General features: G+C 40.0%; 1 protein-coding gene across 1 annotated transcript in view; it reads left to right on the forward strand.

Moving 5' to 3' along the window:
• SLIT3 (slit guidance ligand 3) overlaps nucleotides 1-21,142 on the forward strand; it is a 464,100-nt gene that overhangs the window by 399,510 nt on the left and 43,448 nt on the right. The window contains exons 26-27 of the mRNA XM_065734486.1: nucleotides 1,580-1,704; nucleotides 16,587-16,684. Of these exons, the coding sequence (XP_065590558.1) occupies nucleotides 1,580-1,704; nucleotides 16,587-16,684 (223 nt within the window). The remainder of the gene's footprint in view (nucleotides 1-1,579; nucleotides 1,705-16,586; nucleotides 16,685-21,142) is intronic.

Genomic DNA, 21,142 nt, shown 5'->3' on the forward strand with positions numbered 1-21,142 from the left:
GCCAGCGCTGCCAGAAATTCAAATGCTATTTCCTCTTCCTTTTCTAACTCCAAGCTTAAAATGTATGACATATAGTTAGGCAGAAAACCCAGTGGTAGAAGAGGAAAACAACAGACTTTTATTTCATTTTTGGGGTTTGTTACTTCTTGTCTATGTTATGTTACATATGTGTGCTGCTGTGCTGCTTTTTACATATGTGTGCTGCTGTGCTGCTTTTATTAGCCATGTTGACCCCTCCATCAGTATGACACCAGGATATAGCCTTTATGCAGCAGGCACTTTTCAACTTAGACCCCTTGGCACTGATTTCTCCAATGTTCTTAACCTGTGTTGGTGCCATGCTAGTACTCAAAGTGAATAATGAGGATTTGTATCTCACAGAGGACGGCTCAAAGCGAATTCCTGACTGAAAGGGAGATCTTTTCATCTTTGATTTTTGTAACCCTCTACAGCTCTACCTGCTCTTTAACGTCAGATGTAAGCTCATATTCTCCACTTTGAGGATGTATCACAACTTACTCCTGCTTATCACTTACCATTCAGTAACAGAAAACCTGTGCCTGCTCCTGATCACACTGTGCCAATTTTAAAATATTTTAAAATGTATTTATTACCTTAAAAACGAGATGAAGTTATTTAGGTTCTTTACTGTCTGTTATAATTGAGCCCCTTTAAAGGGCTCGATTATATTTTTTATGTGTAAAAGCTGTTAACTTCTTACTATTTGAAATTTAGCCACTTCAAAGTCACCTTTTTCTTAACAATAAATATAGCAGTCTGAACTAACTTTCTGTAACATCTCAACAATAAAATATTTGTTGATTCATAACCCCAGATCACTTGATATTGTTCTGGTCTATGTTCAGCTTCCAGCTTGTCCACGAGTATCACTAATCTCTTAAAAAGTATGGTTTATTAAAAGTTTTAAATATGGACATGAATATTTACCTGCATGCATTTACATATTTGTGTGTTTAACCCTGTTGCATTTTGCCAAGGTGTCTGAATGTTGGCCATCTTTCTTCTGGGTGGAACAGGAGGAAAATAAGTTTTAAACTCCATTAAAACTAAGGATGGTAGAACACTTTGCACCTAAACAGTCCCATAAGCCTCTAACTGAATCTTTCTTATGCATGTTTTTCATTTCTACTGTTGCATCTGCTCTTTCATTCTTGTTACCAGCCACAGAAATGTCATGTTATAGTTCCCTAGGGGTTGTTGTTGCAGAATTTTCAGCACTAAGAAAAGGAAAATTTGCTGAAAGCCATATATATATAAGCCCATTCTCTGGAGATTCCCTGTGTGTCTTTTCAGAGCTGATGCTTCCATGTGCAGGAGAATCACAGAATCACAGAATTGAATATAAGCAATATTTAGATTTTTGCACAACTCTTGATTTAAGTACTTAAAATCTTCATAATCCCTGAGAATCCCTCATGCTGTTGTTTAACGTTGCACACACAGCATGTGCATGTGTAGCAACACAGCATGAATACTACATTAGGGGAAAATGTGAGTATGGGAAGTATTAATTCTGTAAACCAGTTCTCTATTAACACACTGTGTTTTGCCCTTTCAGAACTGATAGATATTGGTGTTGTGTCCAAGTGTAACCCCTGCCTCTCCAATCCATGTAAGAACAATGGGACGTGCAGCAATGATCCAGTGGAGTTTTATCAGTGCACCTGCCCTTTTGGCTTCAAGGTATGACTACGAATGTACTACATGAAAAGCAATAAAGTATTCTTTGTCCCTTCTGCTTTCTAATTGTTGACCATGGGAAGTTAATTTTACAGGCAACTGAGTTCAGCAGATGCCTAACTCAAACAGACTGTGTGTGACCTTTCAGCCGTTCTCCACATTTTTATCCTGTGTAATAGGAAAGGCATTTCTTTCTGCTTGTGCCATGACCCTACAGATGTACCCTAAACGATATGCTCTAGCTTACCTTGCTTTGAGCGTGACTAGATGATCTCCAGAGGTTCTTTCCAACCTTGAGCATTCTCTGGTTCTGTGATGTAGACATCCATGTGAAATGGTCAGTTGATTTTATCTTCCTTTTCTTAATTTGCAAACACCACAGCAGCTGCTTCATAAGCTACCATGCTTAAGGGAATGCAGTTCAGATGAGAACTAAGGACCAGTTTCATCCACGGTGACAATGGGGGCTACTTGCTAGCTTGCATCCATCTCACAACAACGGATTAGCAGAAAAGTGAAGGCTCAGCTGTCTCTGACTTCTGAGTATTGTCTGTAGATTTGAAAATGTGGAATTCTGTAGATGCTACGTGTTGTGAGTGTGCAGTGTCAGTTTCTAGATAACAAATATGAAAACTGGAAAGCTATGCCATTGAGCAATGTAATTTCTTCAGTAGTGATGTATAAATCCCTTTGTTAACACTGCACCATGAGAGCTTTAAGACTGCCAAAACTTTTTTTCAGAGTTGGTAACTCTGGAAACCTGGCTCAGTACTAAGTAGCTGAGGGATTAAATACAAGTAGTAAATGAGGCATACGGTCTGTTCACAGGCTCAGGATAGGATGTTACAGACAGAGAAGTAGATTGCATCCTGTAAACTGTGATTTTATTTACCCTGCTGGATATTTCTTACACAGGCTTGCTCAGTTAAAGCAGGTGTTCATAAAACAGAGTAATGAAAACTATAGAAAAAAAAAAGTCATAAGCAAATATAAATGTGGGAAGTAAGCACAAATACCATGGCATACCTTCCAAGTAGCATTTAGGAATTAGTTGGAGCTGATGACATCACCATTTCCCTTCTGTATCTACTTAGGCTACATTGCTGGTGGTAGAGTAATTGTGGTGGATCCCTGGAACGTTGAAGAGGGAAGACGCAAAGCTCATTCTAATGCCCCTGTGTCCAGTACTCAAGAAACAATAAATTCTCTTGAACTGAAAAACCCACTGATACTTTCCTCTTTAAAAATCCTTCTACCTATTGGCATATCAACCTGCAGTTTTTCCAGGTCATTAAAAGACAACGTTGTCAAAAATTCATTCATCTAAAACTAACTAGTCAGTAACAGTTGATTTGTCTTTCTGTTGGGGAAGCTGTGTCTGTTTTATCTCCCAAGGTTAGTAGACTAATGGTGGTTTTAGTTTGATGTTTAACATAAACTAGGTTAAATTCTTCATATGGGGCTAGGCAACTGTTAGGATAACTTTAAAAGTAAGTTTTCTAAACTAGTGGGAAAATACATAAATTGTTGTATCTCTCTTACTCCATGATGCACACATGCTGGAAGAGATACTCAAATTATTCAGACTATAATTGTGTTAGTCATGAGAATATCTTTCCTTTGCCCTTATTTTATCTTTTTTATATGTTCCTGTATTAGCAATTCACTAGTATACATGCATTTATATTATTAGAAACATGTTTTTAAAGGAAGGATTTATTAGCAAAGAATAATCAAGAATAGTCCTCTAGTTTTATTAGTAGTAGTTTTCTAATGTACATTAGACCTCAGTACATCATTTTTCTTAGAAAGGTTTTGATAAACTCTTGAACTTGGTTTAAATATCTCATAGCGCATCCGACTTTTCTCCTCTCTCACACACTTTATTGGGTGACATTCAGTGTGTGAGTGCAAAACCCAAAACCACTTGTGCGTTCGTAAGCACCAGGCTGTCATCCAAGCATGGCACGGAGCAAACAGACCCAGGCATGGCACTTAGCACAGAGTTTAAAAATAGAGCCTGGATAACAGCAGAGGGGAATCGAGGGAAATTTAATAAGCAGAAATGAACTCTTTGTCTTTACCACAGGTTTTTGAGTAAAAATGAAATTTGACAAGTCCAAATGCAAACCATATGAAAGGAGCACTCTATCTACCACACAGTTCTCCACCAGAGATTCATGCTAATTCAATAACAATACCTTGCTTCCTTCTCACCAGCCAGCAGCAAACAACTCTCTCCATCTGGAAGCCATTTCCCAGACCTTGATAAATTGCCCTAAATCTGCCCTCTCAGCATTTGTTTTTCCTTGTTTGATGTAGATTTTTAAAAAATCCTGTGTGGAGGAGCTTATATCAATAATGTGAAAAACCCACTTTTTTTTTTTTTTTTTTCCAAATGTAAGTTCATTCAAATAAGATAAAGGCTTTGTAATGCTCTCTGGGTAGGAGATGTTCTCTGGGGTTTCTATCCTTGTGCAAGCCTTCAGAATAAAAGCAGTTGGCCAGCTAGCCAGAAAGCTGCTTGAGCAACCAGATGCCAAACAAGTGTTTGATGGGATCAGGAACTTCTACCTGTTACTGGGAGAGCAAAAGTGGATAGTGCTGTTTTGTCACTATTACACTGAAGATGGCCCAATCTCATACTTTTCATGATCACAGAAATGTTTTTCCTATTGAATCCTTACTTTATGGGGCCTGTTAGCACTGTGTACAGCCACCTGTGATGGGTTTGAGTAAAGGTCAAAATGAGGTAACTGCTGGATCACCTGAGCTGAGAGCCCAATGGCCAGGTGGTTGTGTCTGATGGGGACAGAAGGAATCGTTTGCTCCCTGAGGAATAAGTCTGGTTGCTGCTGACAGCTGTAGATAAGCCATGGTCAAAACAGTGTTTCTGTGGTTCTCCTTTGGGGACAAAACCCCAAAGCCAGTGGGAGTGTGCCACCTGAGGTGAGTGTGGGCCGTGCCACCCAGAGCCCCAGGGTGCTGTGGCAGGGAACGTCTGTCGTTGCTACCAAACCCATGTTTTTGGATTAAACACAGGTGCATGTATAATTATCCAGTGATTTTTTTATATTTTTTTTTCTCCATAGCATTATTTGAATGATTATTTAAATAACATTTGGGGTTTAGATTGTGTAGTATGATTACAAGTGGGGAAGCAAGGCTTACTTGTTGCTTTGAGTGCTGCTGGCCACCTGCACCATGAGTGTATATGCCTGCAGCTAGTGGCTGGTGAATAGCCAGCAGTGCTGTGATGCTTACCTTACAACATGTAGTTTTAACTCCCCTGATATTGTCAATTCTGTATGCATCAGAATTCAACAGAGTAATCAAACTTGTAATCAATAAGCCATTGAGAAAGGATTTATTTGAATAGCTATAGTAAAATCTAAGGTGAGCAAAACAAATGCTGTATTTTGTCACTGTACTCAGAAAAAGCCCTTTGGGTTTGTTTGTGGTTTTTTGGGTTTTTTTTTTTTTTGACTATTATTTTGGTAGAAGGGCTGGCTTTTATGCTTTTCACTATTTTTTTTTTCTTAAAGCTTTTGTAACAAATGAAGGAGAAATATTTTCATTCCTCAAGATAGAATTATTTGTAGAAATGGGGAATGAGGATTAAAAATACATCTGTGTTTTATCTGAAATGAAAGAACAAAGTCAGTGTGGAACATGGCACAAATTGCTTGCCCAGGCATTGCCACAGCCTCTTTGGTAGCTCTGATAAGTGGGAGCCTGAGCTGCTGGGATGCAGAGATTTTTGTCATCTCTGGATTCTGGTACTGCTGACAGCTGTACGAAATGGAAAGTGAAGAGAAGTAAAATCAGTATTGCACATGGTCCATGCTTTGGGCAACAGATGCTAATGTGCCTGTGGTAGAGCTGCTCTGTAAATTTCACTCAGCTCTGTTCACTTCCCTGGTGAGTTCAGCCAGTGTCCTCGCTTCTCTAAGCAGCACTGCAGTATCCTGAGGGTTCAACCAATTCCTCCAGTCATCCAGAATGACAGATACAATTGGAAAAATTCTGGGTAAAGCTCTTGGGCTTTGGAAAGACTGTATGCTTTGCAGCCAGACTCTTGTGGTGGGAGGCATTACAGCAAAGCCAAAATGATAGTGAGGAAGCTGGCTCCAAACTTCTGCTAAGAATTTGGCTCTTCTTCCCCCCAGCCTTCTGCGCCAGCATTTTGTCCCTGAAAACAGGGTTAGAAATTGAGAATCTCAGAGCAGAAGAGTGTGGGATATGCGAGATTTGTGTCTGTCACATGTTGTACACAGATACAACTGAGGTGCTAGCAGACAGATGTAGCCAGGCAGAAGCTGTGACTGCTCAGTACAGGGCTGATAGGCAGATAATGTCAGTACAAACCTCTCGTACTGTTAGCATGGACTCAGCACTGTGCTGACCGTGTCGTTCTCTCATGGGGGTGCACATGGCCCTGCATTTGCTTGGAGCATGGGCAAGCAAAGTTTGCTGTATTTGCATTTTACTCTGTTGATGTTACGTGAATAATCTCTTGGATCCCAAGGATAATGATTGCTTTAGCAATTTTAATGCAGAACAGGCTTTAAAGTGTAGATATCATAGTGTTATTTCATGTCCAGCTATTCTGAACTGCTCTTACACCACAAGGCTGAGGCAGTGCAAGTTTTTTCCAATGGTCCAGTTTCTCAGTTGGGATTCTATGAAAGTAACCGAGTGGAGGGTTTGTTTGCTGATGCATGCCAGCTGTGAAAGTCCATGTCAGCCCTGGTTTGTTGGGCTAATACTGGTTGGAAATGTAACTCCATGCTTTTGTTTCTCTGGAGCTATTAACATATGCATATAAGTCCCCATATACATCATTCATTGCGCTGATCAAAACCATGAGTTGCAATTGCAGAGGGAAAACTGGGAGGAACTCATAAGCCAGCCTGCCTTCATCCATGTGGGATGGGAGAGCAAGCATCTTTGCCTTCACATATTGCTCAGTCCTGACTCTTTTCTTTCCCAGTGTCAGGGCTGGGAGGACAGACATAGGAATGTAAACTCAGTGCCAAGTTTTCATATGAAGAAATCAACGTGGCAAAATACTGTTTGTGTGAGTTGATTCTGCCTTGAACTCTCATTGTGATAATTTCTCCTGAAGCTTGTGTTTATATGATCTGAAGTGTTCTACTTTTTATTTGTTTGTTCTAACCTTATTTAAAATACTTACTAATGAGTGTTGAAGAAGCGTTTTTCACTCTTAGCAAAATAATGCAGGAAGCCCTTGGGGATGTGAGGCAATGGGTGGCCACGTAAAATGAGTAGACCTGTATTTATGTATGCATTTTTAGGGCAAGGACCAGTGTCAGCACTGGGTGGTTATAATCTCATCTAATGTTCCTTGGGAGGGTGAAACAAGCAGAAATCACAGTATTTTCCTGCATACTTATTCCTTAAAACTTACTGTGCATCAGACTTGTGTTTCTTTCTATTTGTCCATTCTATTTTAGTAGGTTTAAAGAGAACAGAGATATGCAGATATATGTCCATAAGAGCATAAAAATGAAAGGCTTAAGGAGGGATTACTGCCACAGTGCTGGCTGAAGGCAGTGAGGAATGCTTACACCCACCGCAAACCCTGTAAAAATGTAGTAATGTATTCTGGCATGCCCTAATGAGGGCTCTTAATAATAAAGCCAACTCTAAAGAAGTATTTCCATTTGTGTTAGGGCAGCAAGAAAGCAGATGTTGAGCAGCTTCAGGCATTTGTTATGCCTGTTCAGGAGAAGGAGCCAAGCAGTGAAGTTAAGCTGAATTGTTAGCCATACCCACCAGTGGGCACCATCATCTTCATTCTCTTGGCAGTGAGGATTATTCCTCCCACTTTGTTTTTACCACGGTTTTTCTGATCTAGTACAGAATATCACAAGAGACTAGGCTTTCAGTTCATCTTTTCTCATGATACAGGAGAACTTATTATTGGCTTTTAGGCTAGATTTTAGGCTCTTCTTATGTTTGCCTGGTACTATTACACTAAATATCAATTTTTCTTCCTCTGAAGTTTGCCTGTCTTCAGGTGATTACTGGTTGCTATAACTCTGCTCAGTCAAGCTCTCTTTAACCAGCTCTAAATCTTCAGCATCCCACAATTTTTTCCACGTAACTGAATCAGCTGAAGCAGCTGGTCACAGACGAAAATCCTTATTGTTAGATTTCCCCGTGATTGTCTGCCACCTGTCATCCTTGAGGCTTCCTTGAGATTGGCTCTACTAAGGATACAGCCTTTGGGTTTCTTCTGTTTTCAGAGAACATGAACGGAGGTTGCCCTGAGAGGTTGACTGCCCTTTGGGGAAGATGGAATTGGTGACATTCCTGTAAACAGGCTAAGATGAAAAGAAAACTTTGTTTGTAATGCAAGAGTAAACTCTCTCCTTTTAATGAAAGTTACATATAAATACCAGACTAGCTAGAGTATGATTTCTGTATAGGGGTAAGTGCACTGATGCTAAAATTGTCCCAGAGCTGTCTGTGCTTGGCTCCTTCCAGCTGGTGCAGGGCAGCAACTGTCCCCCACAGCCTGGGTGTCCCTTCCCTGAGCTTCTGAGAGTCTCTGCAATATATGCTAATACATGTTAACACTCGTTATCATGGTGGGTATGTTTGATTTCTTCAGTAATCTAAAAAATTTGTTTGCATGTTTTTTTGCAGTAGAAAACATCATTCTCTTCTCTCTGTTAGCAGTCAGCTCAGTCCACTGTCAAATTAGTCTTGTTGTATGCCAGTTGGGGTTGCTGGTGAGTGGGCAGTCCTTGCAGGGGAAGCTTTACACAGCTTTCACAAGCAAAATGGATTACAGTACTAAAAGGTCTCACACTGAAATACTACCACAGAATTGTCCCACGCCAAACTGCTGCATCCTGACAGTGAAGACAGTGAAACACCAGCACAGATATCTTTTAAAGGACTATGGCTCTTCCAGCATCTTTATTTATTTCAGGAATCTGCTGCGTGGTTTGGAGACATTTTCTAATCACGTAGCTTTCCTTGAGTTTCTGCTTATGATGGGGCCCTCATCTCTCATGCAAGTTCTGGGTTCAGTTCCTCAAGAGTTAAGCATAGGTCCGTTGCCTTAAGTAATAAGGTTAAAATATAATTACTACATTTTCTTTAATTACCTATTTCTTATTAATATGGACTGTGTTTTCAGTTCAAATGCTTGGTTTTTGTAACTCAGTGTTCACGTTCTCTGGCTTTTGGTAGCCTGAGAAGGATTTTGTTGTCACTGTAATGTGTTTGAAATCAGTCTTCTGGTGTTCTAAGGGTACTGAAAACATTGTTCTCTTTCATGCACATGCACAGATTTTCAGTGCTAATAATTCTCTTTATCTCCCAGCTCATTCACACAGCGATCTGCATCAGACAGAGCTGATCTAGCAACCGTGGAAGCTCTGGAGCACCTGCCCCAACCAGATTTGCACCTCTGGACTAAGTTCAGATATGTGCTATGTGAATTGACTCTGTGATAGATTAATGACACATATTTTGTCATTGATTGAAAACCCAAATTTCAGTGTTAGGCAAGGTTTAGAAGGACAATCAGAATTTACATCAAAATTTGCAAAATAAACCTCAGATGTCCACTGTGAATTAACATTTGTAGTTTTCGGAGAAGAGCCAGAGCTTTTAAAAAATAATATGATGAATCCTTGCACTTTGACTTTGACAGGCATATTCTCAATTACTAGCTACTGAGGTAATGGAAGGTGTATTATACTCCAGAGGATCATAAATCTTACTGATTTAGATAAAATGAGGCTTAAGAGAGCAGAGTTCGCCTAATTTGCTATAAATTGACAATTGTGATTTATTAACAAGGACAAGGAAGTCACTAAGAAGTGCTGCTGCCATGCCCTGTTGTTGTTTAATCAGGTGCCAGATGAAGCTAGACTGGCATAGGTGGTAGTGATACAGTGCTGAAGATGATGAGGCATAACTAACTATTATCTGTATATTTATTTCAGGTACTAATGATGGGAAAGTTTTCAGAGGCAGTGAAATCAGCCACATGGGAGGGGGGAGAGGTGCAGCAACAAAAGCAATATCAGTATATCTTCTTCTATAATCTAGCTTCAGTGTCATTTACCAAATACTGTTTTTCACACTGCTTGGTGACAGTGTTTGGAGGTTTTTTGTCACGTTACACAGTATCTTGAGTTCAGCTGTATAAAAGCAATAACGAATTTAAAAAAGAAAACTGAACCGCATAATTATTTTTTTTCAAAATCAGAAATGAGTAAAACGTTTTAATTTTTCAAATTAAATTAATTGACTTGTAAACAGCAAGTGCAAGAAGTGGCATTTTTATTACCCTATTGTGACAGAAGACTGAAGAAAAATAGTGAATTCATAACCACTGTGCATATGCTAAGCTAGAGGCATCCACGGGTAGAAATCTGCAGCAAGGTCTGCATTCAGAGAGGAGAGTCATAACCTCTCTGCAAACAACAGATGATCAAAAATCTTTCTACTTCCACCTGGCAATCTAAAAGCAGCCTGATCCAAAATTACTGTGATATTATCCATGTTTTGCCAAATAATTTGTATATGTGCCTAAGCAGATGGATCTAACGTACACCCTGCCAGCTCTTGTAGTTGTTTGACCTTGCCAATGAGCGTCATCTGCATCTTTTCCAGATTGAGGCTTAGCTCTTACATTCACAGCCAGAAAGAGCATAAATAAGGAAACTGTACCACCTGGATCAGCTGAAGAGCTTCAGACTATTGTGTGCAGATTATCACAGTGTAATGTCTACGTATATCTACATTTTAGATAAATCAATTAGGAATCAAAGGGTTGCATTTCTAAAAATGGCAGTAGGGTGAATCCCAGTGCTATGTTCCTTAGTCCTTCTAAGATGCAGTTTAAGATGCCTAGGTGAAACTGTAGCATGAGCTTATACCTTATTATAGAGCTGAATGTCATAACTTCAGGAAAGCCTTTTACGCCAGTTCTCACTTTTTTAAGCAAGATTCAAATCAGAAAGTTATTCTAGTTCTTAAAATGAATTTTCTGTCTGTCTTCATTTCTGGGTGTTCTTCTCTCATCTCCTCTCATCCCATTTCACCTCATTCTTTTATACAAAGCACCAGGAATCATGCATTGCTTACATACCACTGTTAGCCCCTCATTCTGCTATTAGACCTTCGTAGGTCTGAATAGATGACCAAGTCCCATTGACATGTGCTGATGAGGTTTTAACATTCAAACAATCAATGTAAGTAAAGTTTAAAAAACATTTTTCAAGCTCTGTTATAGCAGAACAAAGCTGTGTACGTGGCTATAAGTGTCCTTTTTTTTTTCTTACCTTCACAAAACTAAGAGGTTAACATTTTAAAGCTAGCAGATCCTGTAAGTTTGAATAGCATTCCTGAGTGCACACACGTACTCTGAATCATGCATATAGAATGCACACCATATATCTCAGTTTATCTTTTCCTTCAAGCCCCTTATGAAGCACATTTGTTGTCTCTTCCCTTCAATTAATGAGTGCTTATTAGCTTTAATCCAGGACACTGATCAGACAAGCATATTAATGTTTGCAAGACGGAGAGTTGGGTAGGAATGTAAGGGATAAGATTTGCAGTACGGTGTGTTTGTAGATGGCCTTTTTTTTATTATGATTTGTTTCCCTAAAACTTTTAGCAGTATCTAAAACATGGTACTTAAGTTGTTTATGAAAACATTCTGCTTTTTCCATTGTAGTCTCTATTAACTACTTAGGCTTACTCTAGTATTTTCACTAAACACATGAATGCTACCACCCGTTCTCTGCATGTACCATGTAAAGAACACACAGTGTACTGTTAACAACTTAAATAAATCCCAGTATTTTTGTTCTACGGTTCTTTTTCTGGCATGCTTTAAAAGCCCAAAGTCATTGAACAAGGCTGCAATTAGCTGGAAAGAGATGCCCCTGTTCACAGGTGGCTCCAATCAGATAGACTAGTGCCCGCCTGCACAAGTGTGTCCACCCTGGGTTGCATCATGTTTGTAGCACAGTCAGGAGCAAGAGCCTTCTGTTTTGGGGGGCTGCTGCCCCACACCTGTGGCTCGCCATGCTGCTGCCTCTGCTCTGCGCCTGCTGCCAATAGAAGGCCTGAAGGATCACACTGAAATGGGCACAGCTCAGGGCTCTGCCACATGACTGCGAATGAAGATTTCATCCTGCACAGGCAAAGCTGTCAGCTGTGCCAATTAATTTTAAAGAAGTCATTGTGCCTGATTGAAATAGTATCAGAGTGCTTTTTAGTCGTGTTATCCTTTGTTCTTTCTGCAGAGGTCCCAGTTAGCTTTTGCTACTTCTTCTTGGGTGTTTTGCTAATCATGAAGTAATGTTTTCTAGTACTGGGCACTTGTGAAGGCCAGAATTTGGCAGAGCAGCAGCAAGCAACAGCTTGTACATGCACTACTGCCCAGTATGGCTAATTGCTGCTGAGTATGAAAGAACTGGTACTTTTCAAGCGTGGTGAATAGTCTGTTCTCATTCACTGAAGTGCAGAGCTGGAGGAGCTCAGCGACAACCTGAACCAGCTGAGGTACTTCAGATTGTAGGAGTCAGCTGGAATCGGAACTCCTATGTCTCTGTTCGGTGGCAGAAGTCCCATGTTCCACTGCCTAATGCTTTCCTTTGCTATGGAAAATGAAAGAAATTCTATTAAGTGTTTTGGATCCGATGCTTTCCTATCAGACTAGATAAAAATTTATCACAGCTTAAGAAGCCTCTAGAAATAAAATACGGCACCCAGAGGGACCTTCATCCTCTTCCTGTGAATTGCTGAGGCAGTTGTGTTTTCTTCCCTGTCCTTGAAACAGAGTCTGTGCCTATACCCCTAGTTCAGGTTTTATTAAGAGGCTCTTCAGGCTTGAAGCAAACATACAATATTCTCCTTTGTAAGAGCACTTATTTCCAGGGAATGTATTTCAAAGAGTTTTTCCCAGTGCAGAGATAAATTAATTTTAGTGGTTTGACAGTGATTGCACTTTTCCAGTAAGAATGGCCTTTGTGTAAATTGAGACTAGGGAACTGCTTTATTCCTTTGCAAGATGTTTCTAAAATGTCTTTGAGATCTTCTGGGTGGTGACAGTCTCATACAGGAACAAAATGGCCTCACTTTGCTGCAGATTTATTAGTAACAATATTTTCTGCAGCTTCTCTGCTTTGGAATTCTTTGGTTATCATGTTTTCTTATGTTAGAGAAATTGCAATTGTTTTGTGGGATCTCAAGGTGCTACTAATACAGTCAACTGAGGGAAGAAAATCCTCAGAGAAGGGTTAGGTGGAGTTTGCTCATTTATTAATGTGAGTAAACTGAGTCAGAGAGACTCTTAATTTTCCTATTAGTGTTGTAATTAAGTCTGATTCAGCAACGCATTCTGTTTGGTTTCTGTGGGGCTCAAGGCACAAGAAGCCAATAATTCAGCCAAGTTCAGCAAAGAAATGAAAGCCATGTCTAAGTCATCACAAATTTCATGTGTCAGCAAGAGACTGAAATTGTCTTGCTCTCACTTTAACGTTTATCTTTATTACATTTTTACAAGAACATTCAGAATAATCTGAAAAATTACCACAATTAATTGATGGGACTGTTTTATACAGTGTTCAACTGTGTTAAAAACATTCAGAAAAAAAATTGATGCTGTGATTCCTGCTTTACCTCTTGCTTTGCTTAGCTGCAAAGGATTTGATATGTTAATAATAGAGTTCATATGAAGCAGAAGTGGCTGATGTTAATGATGTATTGTAAAATGGTTGGTTCTTCAGGAATACAATCTGAGAAATGCAAAAGGTGGCATCTTCCAGCTCTGTGAGGATGACACAGGAAAGTGAGCACACACAGATGGATGGACACGCGCTGGTGCAGCGGGGTGGCAGCAGATCAGGGCTAATGCTGCGTGGCTCACGGCTGCCAAGTGCTGTGGGCAGCATGGTGCCAAAATAAAACCTGCGTGAGCTTCCCTCGGCGCTTCCCAAATCTTCCCTGAGACATTTGGGGGCTCAGGATTTCAAATGGAGAAGCGCCGGCTGCTTGGCAAATGCAGTTCAAATGAAGCAGAACCTCTCTGCCAGGTCTTTGCGTGCAGCCTGCATGGGCTGCGGTTGGAGAATGAGCTTGCAGTGAGGCAGGTACTTCTGTTGTTGTTCAGAAGTCTTTCTCTTCTGATTTGACCTGGCCAAAGGATGTCCCCCTTTCTTTGTATTTACACAAATTTTAACATGCAAAGCTTGTCTCTCTGGGGAGTGCTGGGAGGAAGTGGTGGTTGACGCAGAAAATATAGTTTCTTCTCCCATTTCTGTAACAAAGCCCCTCTGTGCTGTTGGACAAAGGTATAATTACTGTGTGTTGCATTTTTTTCACAGAAAGTGGCAGGATGTCCTGCCCAACAGAGTGCTAAAAGTTTCAGTTGTATTTGTGGAACTGAACTGTATGATGCAATATGGGAAGCCTGGCACCTCGTATGGACAGACCTCACCAAATGAACTCTCTAGAGTGATTCATGCTTTACACTTAGAAGCTGTTGTGGTTTTGTAGTTGTTTTTATGGGGCTTAATGAGGCTGTACCAATTTCAAAATGAGTGCTCCATAGACAGGATGGCTACTAAGTACAGCACAGAAAGCGTGCACGGAGCTTGAGCTGTCACAGAACCAGCACAGCCCCTGTCCCATCAGTTTGCCACCTCCAGATTGGACACATTACTGGAAACAGGGGCACCTGTTAAGAGCTGAGCATTAATTCCTTCTGGTCTCTGTGGAATTTAAGAGAGAATTTGCCAATGATGACCTGTTAGTACAATTTGACCAACATGTTTGGCCTTGGCCTGAAGGGATGCGCAAACTATCAAGTTTTTCCTAGTGTGGTTTTCACAAAAGGGATGTTCATTTAAAATACGTTAAGTCAAGCAGTCTTCACTCTATTTTTTGAAACAAAACTAAGGAACTTTTTCCTTGTTGAGAACCAAGAAGGTCTTTCAAGTAGCTTTGGCGTGAGAACATTAGAAATGCCAAACTGGACTGAGATGTGTTTACCACAGCACTCTCTCTGTAATGCAGGCAGCAGCATGTCTTTACTTCTATGGAGAGGATGCAATCCTGGTCAGCACCTCTCTCCAGTTCCCCCACTACCCACCATCATCCAGCTAGGGATGCTTATGTCTGCTTACTGCCTTTCAAATCCATTTTGGATCTGTTCTCCGTGGACTTGTCTAATGGCTTTTATATTATCTCACTTTACAATCTTGTATTAAAAATCTCCCAGAAGCTCATACTTTGGCAAACATATATCTTTTAATCCGTATTAAGCTCATCTTCTAATATCAGTAATTGTTCCTCTTCTGCTAAGGGAACTAGTGAGTAACAGATTCTGCATTTACCAGCTCCATGATTTTGTAAACCTCAGTCATATCATTCTCATCAGCTTTCTTTTCTCCAGACTAAGTCCTGTTCTTTGTAATATATTCTTCTTAATATCTATCTTCTTAAACATTTTGGTATGCCATTTCTGTGCCTACCCTACAGTATCCATCCTGAGGCAAGCTAATCACTTGGTCAGGTATCTGCCAAGTACGGCTGAAGCATCAAGATGTTCCATTTCCACCACACAGCAATCTTAAAAAATGGAGACTACAGAAGTACTTGTTTTAGTGCTCCCTGCTGCAGTACATCACAGCAGGTAGCCAAAGTCTGAGAAGTGTTGGAAGCTGTTGCAAAGACAGTGGAGAAGGATGGTTGCAGTGGTAGTGTGGTGTTTGCTACTGATACATGAAGGTTACAGCTGTCGAGAATTGGTGACCTGGGCTGACATCTGCCCTCTGTTTAGACTTCCAGATAGATATGCCATTGTAATTCTTCTAAAGTACACTACATATAGTAATTCCTAAACAAAAGGCCAAAAATCCTAGCAAACCTGACAATGAATGTGTCTCCTTTGATATTTTTCTCATCTTGATTGCAATCATTTTTCAGCTTTCCAGTAGATGAGCTGGCAGAGGGCAACTGCTGAAGGGATCTCTGATAGAATAAGCAGAGATCTCTTGAACTCCTTGTGATTGCACAGATCCCTTGAGTGCTGTCAGACTTTCAGGTGTCTCTATTCCACCCTGCTGTGACAGTAAATGAAAGGAAAGAACAACCTCTTTGAAGTACTTGCCAATTTTACAAGTAGCTTTTTCTAATCAGTGGAATATAACGATTGGATAAATACGATTAGGCTGTGAAGAGACAAATAAAAAGTCAGTTGGCAGCAGCGGAGATTGTCCAAGATGGTGAAGTTCAGTTGGAAATAATGGATATTCTAGGGCAACTTTTAACAAGAAACTGATTCAATGCTAATATCTCAAACAGGATTCAGTGTGTTCTGTAGATAAACTCAGCTCCCAGGATAAAAATGGATTTCCCCCTTTTAGTTTTGACCATGTGTAGTAATGAGTATGGTGTACTGTTACAGTTTTTAACTGAGCACTTGGTAAATGAGGGTTGACTCTGTGGTCTTGTGCTGTGTGTGGCCTTCTGCTTACCTTTGGCCATGATTCATTCCTTTCATTGTAACTAACTCTGGGGATTAAAGTGGGTTGGGGCAATGATAAAACCAGCTGTTTCCTTAAAATAATAAAATGAAAGAGTTAACCAATGCCTTCAAACTTAAATGACACCAAGATACCCACCAGTCTCATTGGTTAGAAGATGCTCTGCTCAAATTCTCATTTGAGTGATAAATGTATGCCCATCAGTAAAGAACGTATCCGAAGACCACAGTCCTCCGGTAACTGGTGCCACAAATAGATGGGGTAAGGGAGCAAAAGTCTGTGATTCAGATGGCATGCATTTTACTAACCTTCTTTCCTTTAATTTTTCTCAAATAGGGGCGGGACTGCAGTGTGCCCATTAATTCTTGCATTCAAAATCCATGTCAGAATGGAGGGACCTGCCACCTCACCGAGGCAAATAAAGATGGATTCAGGTAGTAACCCAAAGTTCATTTAAAACAAAATGGTAAAATAGTTGTGTTTCTACTCTACATTAATGAAGTATAATGAGTACTTTGTGAAAGCTGCTATATGTGACAATTCTATCTGCCAGACCAAAATTTTAATCTGGTTTCACTGGTGACATATTGTTTCCTCTGTAACAGATCTCCTTATTTTCTCATAATGGGTTATACTCTAAGAGCTATTTTGAGCAGTCTGCCTGATCTGTATTGTGTTATCTGTATGCTAATTTTCCTCAGGGCATATCAAACTCATGCATATCCTTTTTTCTATTTGTAAAATAGGCATCTGTTGCTTGACAACCAGATGCAAAATGTTTTCATACTGCATCTTGTAGACAAACAGGCTTTAAAGTAACAATTAAGAGCGTGGAGAGATTGCCACATCTTGCTGGGCATAATGCCTGCAAGACAATAGCCTTTACAGCTGGACATCATGGATTTCAGTTTTTCCTTATAAAAACAATGTAGCTTAGATTGGGAGACTCCAATGAAATCCTGAAATTTCTTCATGCAGTAAATGAGAAATTTGTGCACCCTCAAGTCCTGTTTTACAGCTACGAAAATACACATTTTAGGTTTTGGCCACCAGTTGTCATGGAAGTTGTTAGAAATAGTCTTACAGAAAACCATTTCTCAAATCTTCATAGATTTCCTCCTGAGTATTTTTACTATTTCTTGCTCAAAATATGTGCAAAATTACCCCATGATGTTGTTTCAATAGAATATATGAAAGTCTCATTTCTAAAAGCATGTATGCATTACTCGTGCTGCTGCTGTGTCTTCTATACACTGCTTCCTCTCAGTGACAGCTGGAGGGAGACAGTAATACAAGGTTTATAAATGGGGTAAGGAGGAGTCACAGCAGTGAATTTTTTTCGGTTCAGTTCCCGTTTTCTTTCAGCTGTAATTATGACTGTTCCAGCTGAGGTTAACTGTTTGTTAACTAAGTCAGCAAACCCATATCCTCTTGTCACAGAAAACAGACAGAGCCAGGTAAAAGACTGAGTGACCGAAAGGACTTAGGGGCAGCTGGAAATTAATAGCACCATCTGGCTCTCCTGCCAAAGCTCAACACATCTTATATTTCCAGTGAAGCTCTGTGGCTTCTTTTGGTTTCCCTAAATCCCTTGGATGAGAATGAGGCACAGAAGAGATCCCATCGTCCCCTGTAGGTGGGATCAAGGCAACCCAGAGCTCTTTGAGCAGCTGCAACAAGACTCTGAGCAGAGCAGCACATCCCATGGGTGCGTGATGGTGGGACAAGGAAATTCTGCATAGCAATGGAAATGGTCACCTCTAGATTTTGGGAAAAACACTGTTCTACTCTGGTAATCTAATATTCTTCTTTTTGATTCAGATATTAGCAGCCCCAGCAGCCCCTTTTATTCAGATATTAGCAGCCCCAGCAGGATTTGGAGTAAAGCTTCAGCTTCAGTTTCTTTTCTGAGGAATAATGGTCTGTTGGTCTTTAGTTCAGATTCCTTTTTGGTCATCCTCCTGTAATACTGGTTAGACAATTTTCAGCAGATTGTGCTACTGCAAAATTGTATATTATCTGTCACTCAGTACTCCTTTTGCAAAACCTATCTGATACTAAAAAGGTGCCAGTAAAGCATTTGATAGTTCAGATTTTTGTCTAGCTTTTTGTTTTGTGCAATGGCAGAAAGTAAGAGGAATGCTTTGATTGACCCAAAATGAAAGCTGCTTCTGTTTTTTTTCTCATGAAGTTTCCATTATCAGGGTCTTTGCTTCTGTTCCAGAAAGATGTAGTTTTCAAGGTCCTCAGAAAACAGCAGGAGTGGTTGTGTTGCTTGACATTTGGGGCTTTGTAGGGAAGATTTCTGCTTTTATAGTTATTTATACAGTTTCAGTTGGTCTAATAAAAGACCCATAAAACCATATCTTGTTGAAATCTTGCTTCATAAAATTGAATATTCAGCTTATGCAGTGCTGCAGTTTCTCACCATGTTTGTAATGCAGTCAGCCCACTAAGGCATCCTTGGCCTCCTGCTTCTCTGAAGAGCAGAGTGTGGGGCTTGGGCATGTCTTAGAGAGAGTGTGAAGTGGGGATGGAGCATTCAGTGAAGGGAAAAAAAAAAGAATTTGAGATTGTTTTCTTTTTTTCTTTTTTTTTGGGGGGGGGGCGGTGGGGGGGAAATCTCTTCTCCAGTGGATGGCAGCAGTTGGAGTTACATGCATATAAACTGTGTTCATCAAGATGGGAAAATGTTGCCTTAGATTATAGGCTGTGAGGAAGTGGATGTCAAAAACATTTTCATGAGAGGCCTCCTTGGATTTTTTTTGTTGTGTGGCCTGTAAAAGAAATTATATATTCTGTATATTCTCCTCCCTAGGGAAATATATTCATACACAAGCTCTGCTGCCAAACTTGTCAAATCTTTACTCTTTTAAAAAGGAAACTTAAGCCAAAACTCCCTGCCTATGAAATGCCAAGCAGTTTAACTCTCAAGTTTCTGTAGCTTTAGACAAGAAAATTACTTTTTAAATAATGCAAAGGTGGTGATGTTCACCAGGCAAAGACAGGAAATTCAGAGTTCTGACCTTCCAGCCCGACTCGCCCGCTGTGTCCAGTACCTGTGAGGTTCCAGCAGCAGGGGACTGAGCTGCTGCAGGACTGGGTCTTGCTGGGGCAACTGAAGGGCACAGGTTCAACTGGAGTTCTTCGGTCTTTCTTGGCCCTTTTTACTCTTGCACTTTCTAAAATCTGAAATATTTTCATTTTCTCTGTTATTTATTTTTTAATACTTTTCTTTTAAGATAGGGTCTTTTTCTGCATTACAGATTAATTAAGCGGCACTGTGTGGCTCAGGGGATTAGAGACATGAAGTTCTTCCTCTCTTTACATTGCTCATTCTAATCTAATCTGTGTCTGCTGTGACAAAAGGTTGCTAGAAAAGTTGCTTATTTGAGACTGATAAAACAAGATGGTCAATCAGACATGTCGTGCTCATTTAGCATGCCTGAAACTGAGACTTTGATGTAGGAGGCAGAGCTGTCAGCTCTGCTTCAGAGGTAACTGCAGGCAGCCTGCTTATCTTCGCTAGCCTACAGTGTTGGGAAACAGTCTCTGCACTATTTTAACTTTTCTCCATGTATAAAGATCTCCATTGTCCAGAGCATTTTCCCCAAACTTTCAGTTCCTTCATAAACATAAAACCCTGGAACAGATGAACTGCCTAGTATTAATTCTGTCTAAGTCAAGGAGAAGTGTTGTGCTTCCAGGCTACTCTGTTGGCAGCTCCTTTAGCAAGAAACTGTAATATTCTTGAAAGAATTTACCATCAGTATTTAAAAGTTAGTTTTGCATTATTACACTGTATGTATGCCTCTTTTAGTAAACAGATTCATGACAGTTTGGAAAAAAAATGAATATAGCGAACTTACAAAATTGCCAGCAATCTGCAGCACCAAAAGTTTACTCCCAAAATGCTGTCATTAATTGGTGTGTTACATTCCACCTTCATGAGAATAATAACAGTGTGGGATTTTATTTATTTATTCATTTTTAGGAGAGCACAACACTAAAACAGAAGAAAAGAGAATTGAATCTTTATGAGGTTAGATCACAGTGTCTTAGGAAATGGTTCTTTCTTCCATGGCTCCATTGTTTCCGAGGTCCAAATGAAAAGCTGTCTCTCAGTGCCTCACTATTTAGTCAGTACACAGTTTTCATCATTGTCTCTGGAATTAATTTTCTCTCTTGGTCAGCTGGAACTCGAGTTTGATGACCTCCCAGTCACTCTGCAAACTTCATTTTTCTTCTAAGCTTTTTCTGGGAAAATACACACAAACAGTCCCAAACTGCAACTCTTTCAACATATGGTTCAATCCAGGTCCCAAACTGTGTGTTTTATCATTTAATTTAAGTCCTCATATTTGGCACATTTAAATGCAAATCAAAATAAAGAATCATACGTAAGCAATAATGTAAGGACTCTCTATACTACATTGGGACCAGTAGCCAAATGTCATCAATTATGCTGACATCTCCTTCAGTATGGAATGTGACCTAATACTAAGCAATTGTATGTTAATGGTTCCATATGCATTATTACTCATGGTAGCTATTGAGTTGAATCATTCCTGTGATAGTATTTAATAATGTCATTTTTAATTGCATACATGCAAGCTATCCCAGTCCTTTTGTGGAAAGAAAATGGTGTTATATTCACATAAAAATAGCCAGCACAAAGCCACTTTTGTTGCTTTCCTTTAAATGGGGAGAGAAATTTGTGCTCCGAAACCAAGACCTCGGATGCCAAGTTGCACCCTGGAGCATATTTTTATGGCTGAGTTATAGGCCCCTGAACATGGGGCACTGTAATCAAAAAGGGTGACACGGTGAATGTGCTACTGTATTTAATTAGATGTCTTTACCCCTTCCCCTACACTCATGCTGCCACAAAA

The sequence above is a fragment of the Cyrtonyx montezumae genome, unplaced genomic scaffold, assembly GCF_038088225.1.
Source record: "Cyrtonyx montezumae isolate F1298 unplaced genomic scaffold, pur_monq_1.0 scaffold_18, whole genome shotgun sequence".
In the NCBI taxonomy this organism is placed as follows: Eukaryota; Metazoa; Chordata; class Aves; order Galliformes; family Odontophoridae; genus Cyrtonyx; species Cyrtonyx montezumae.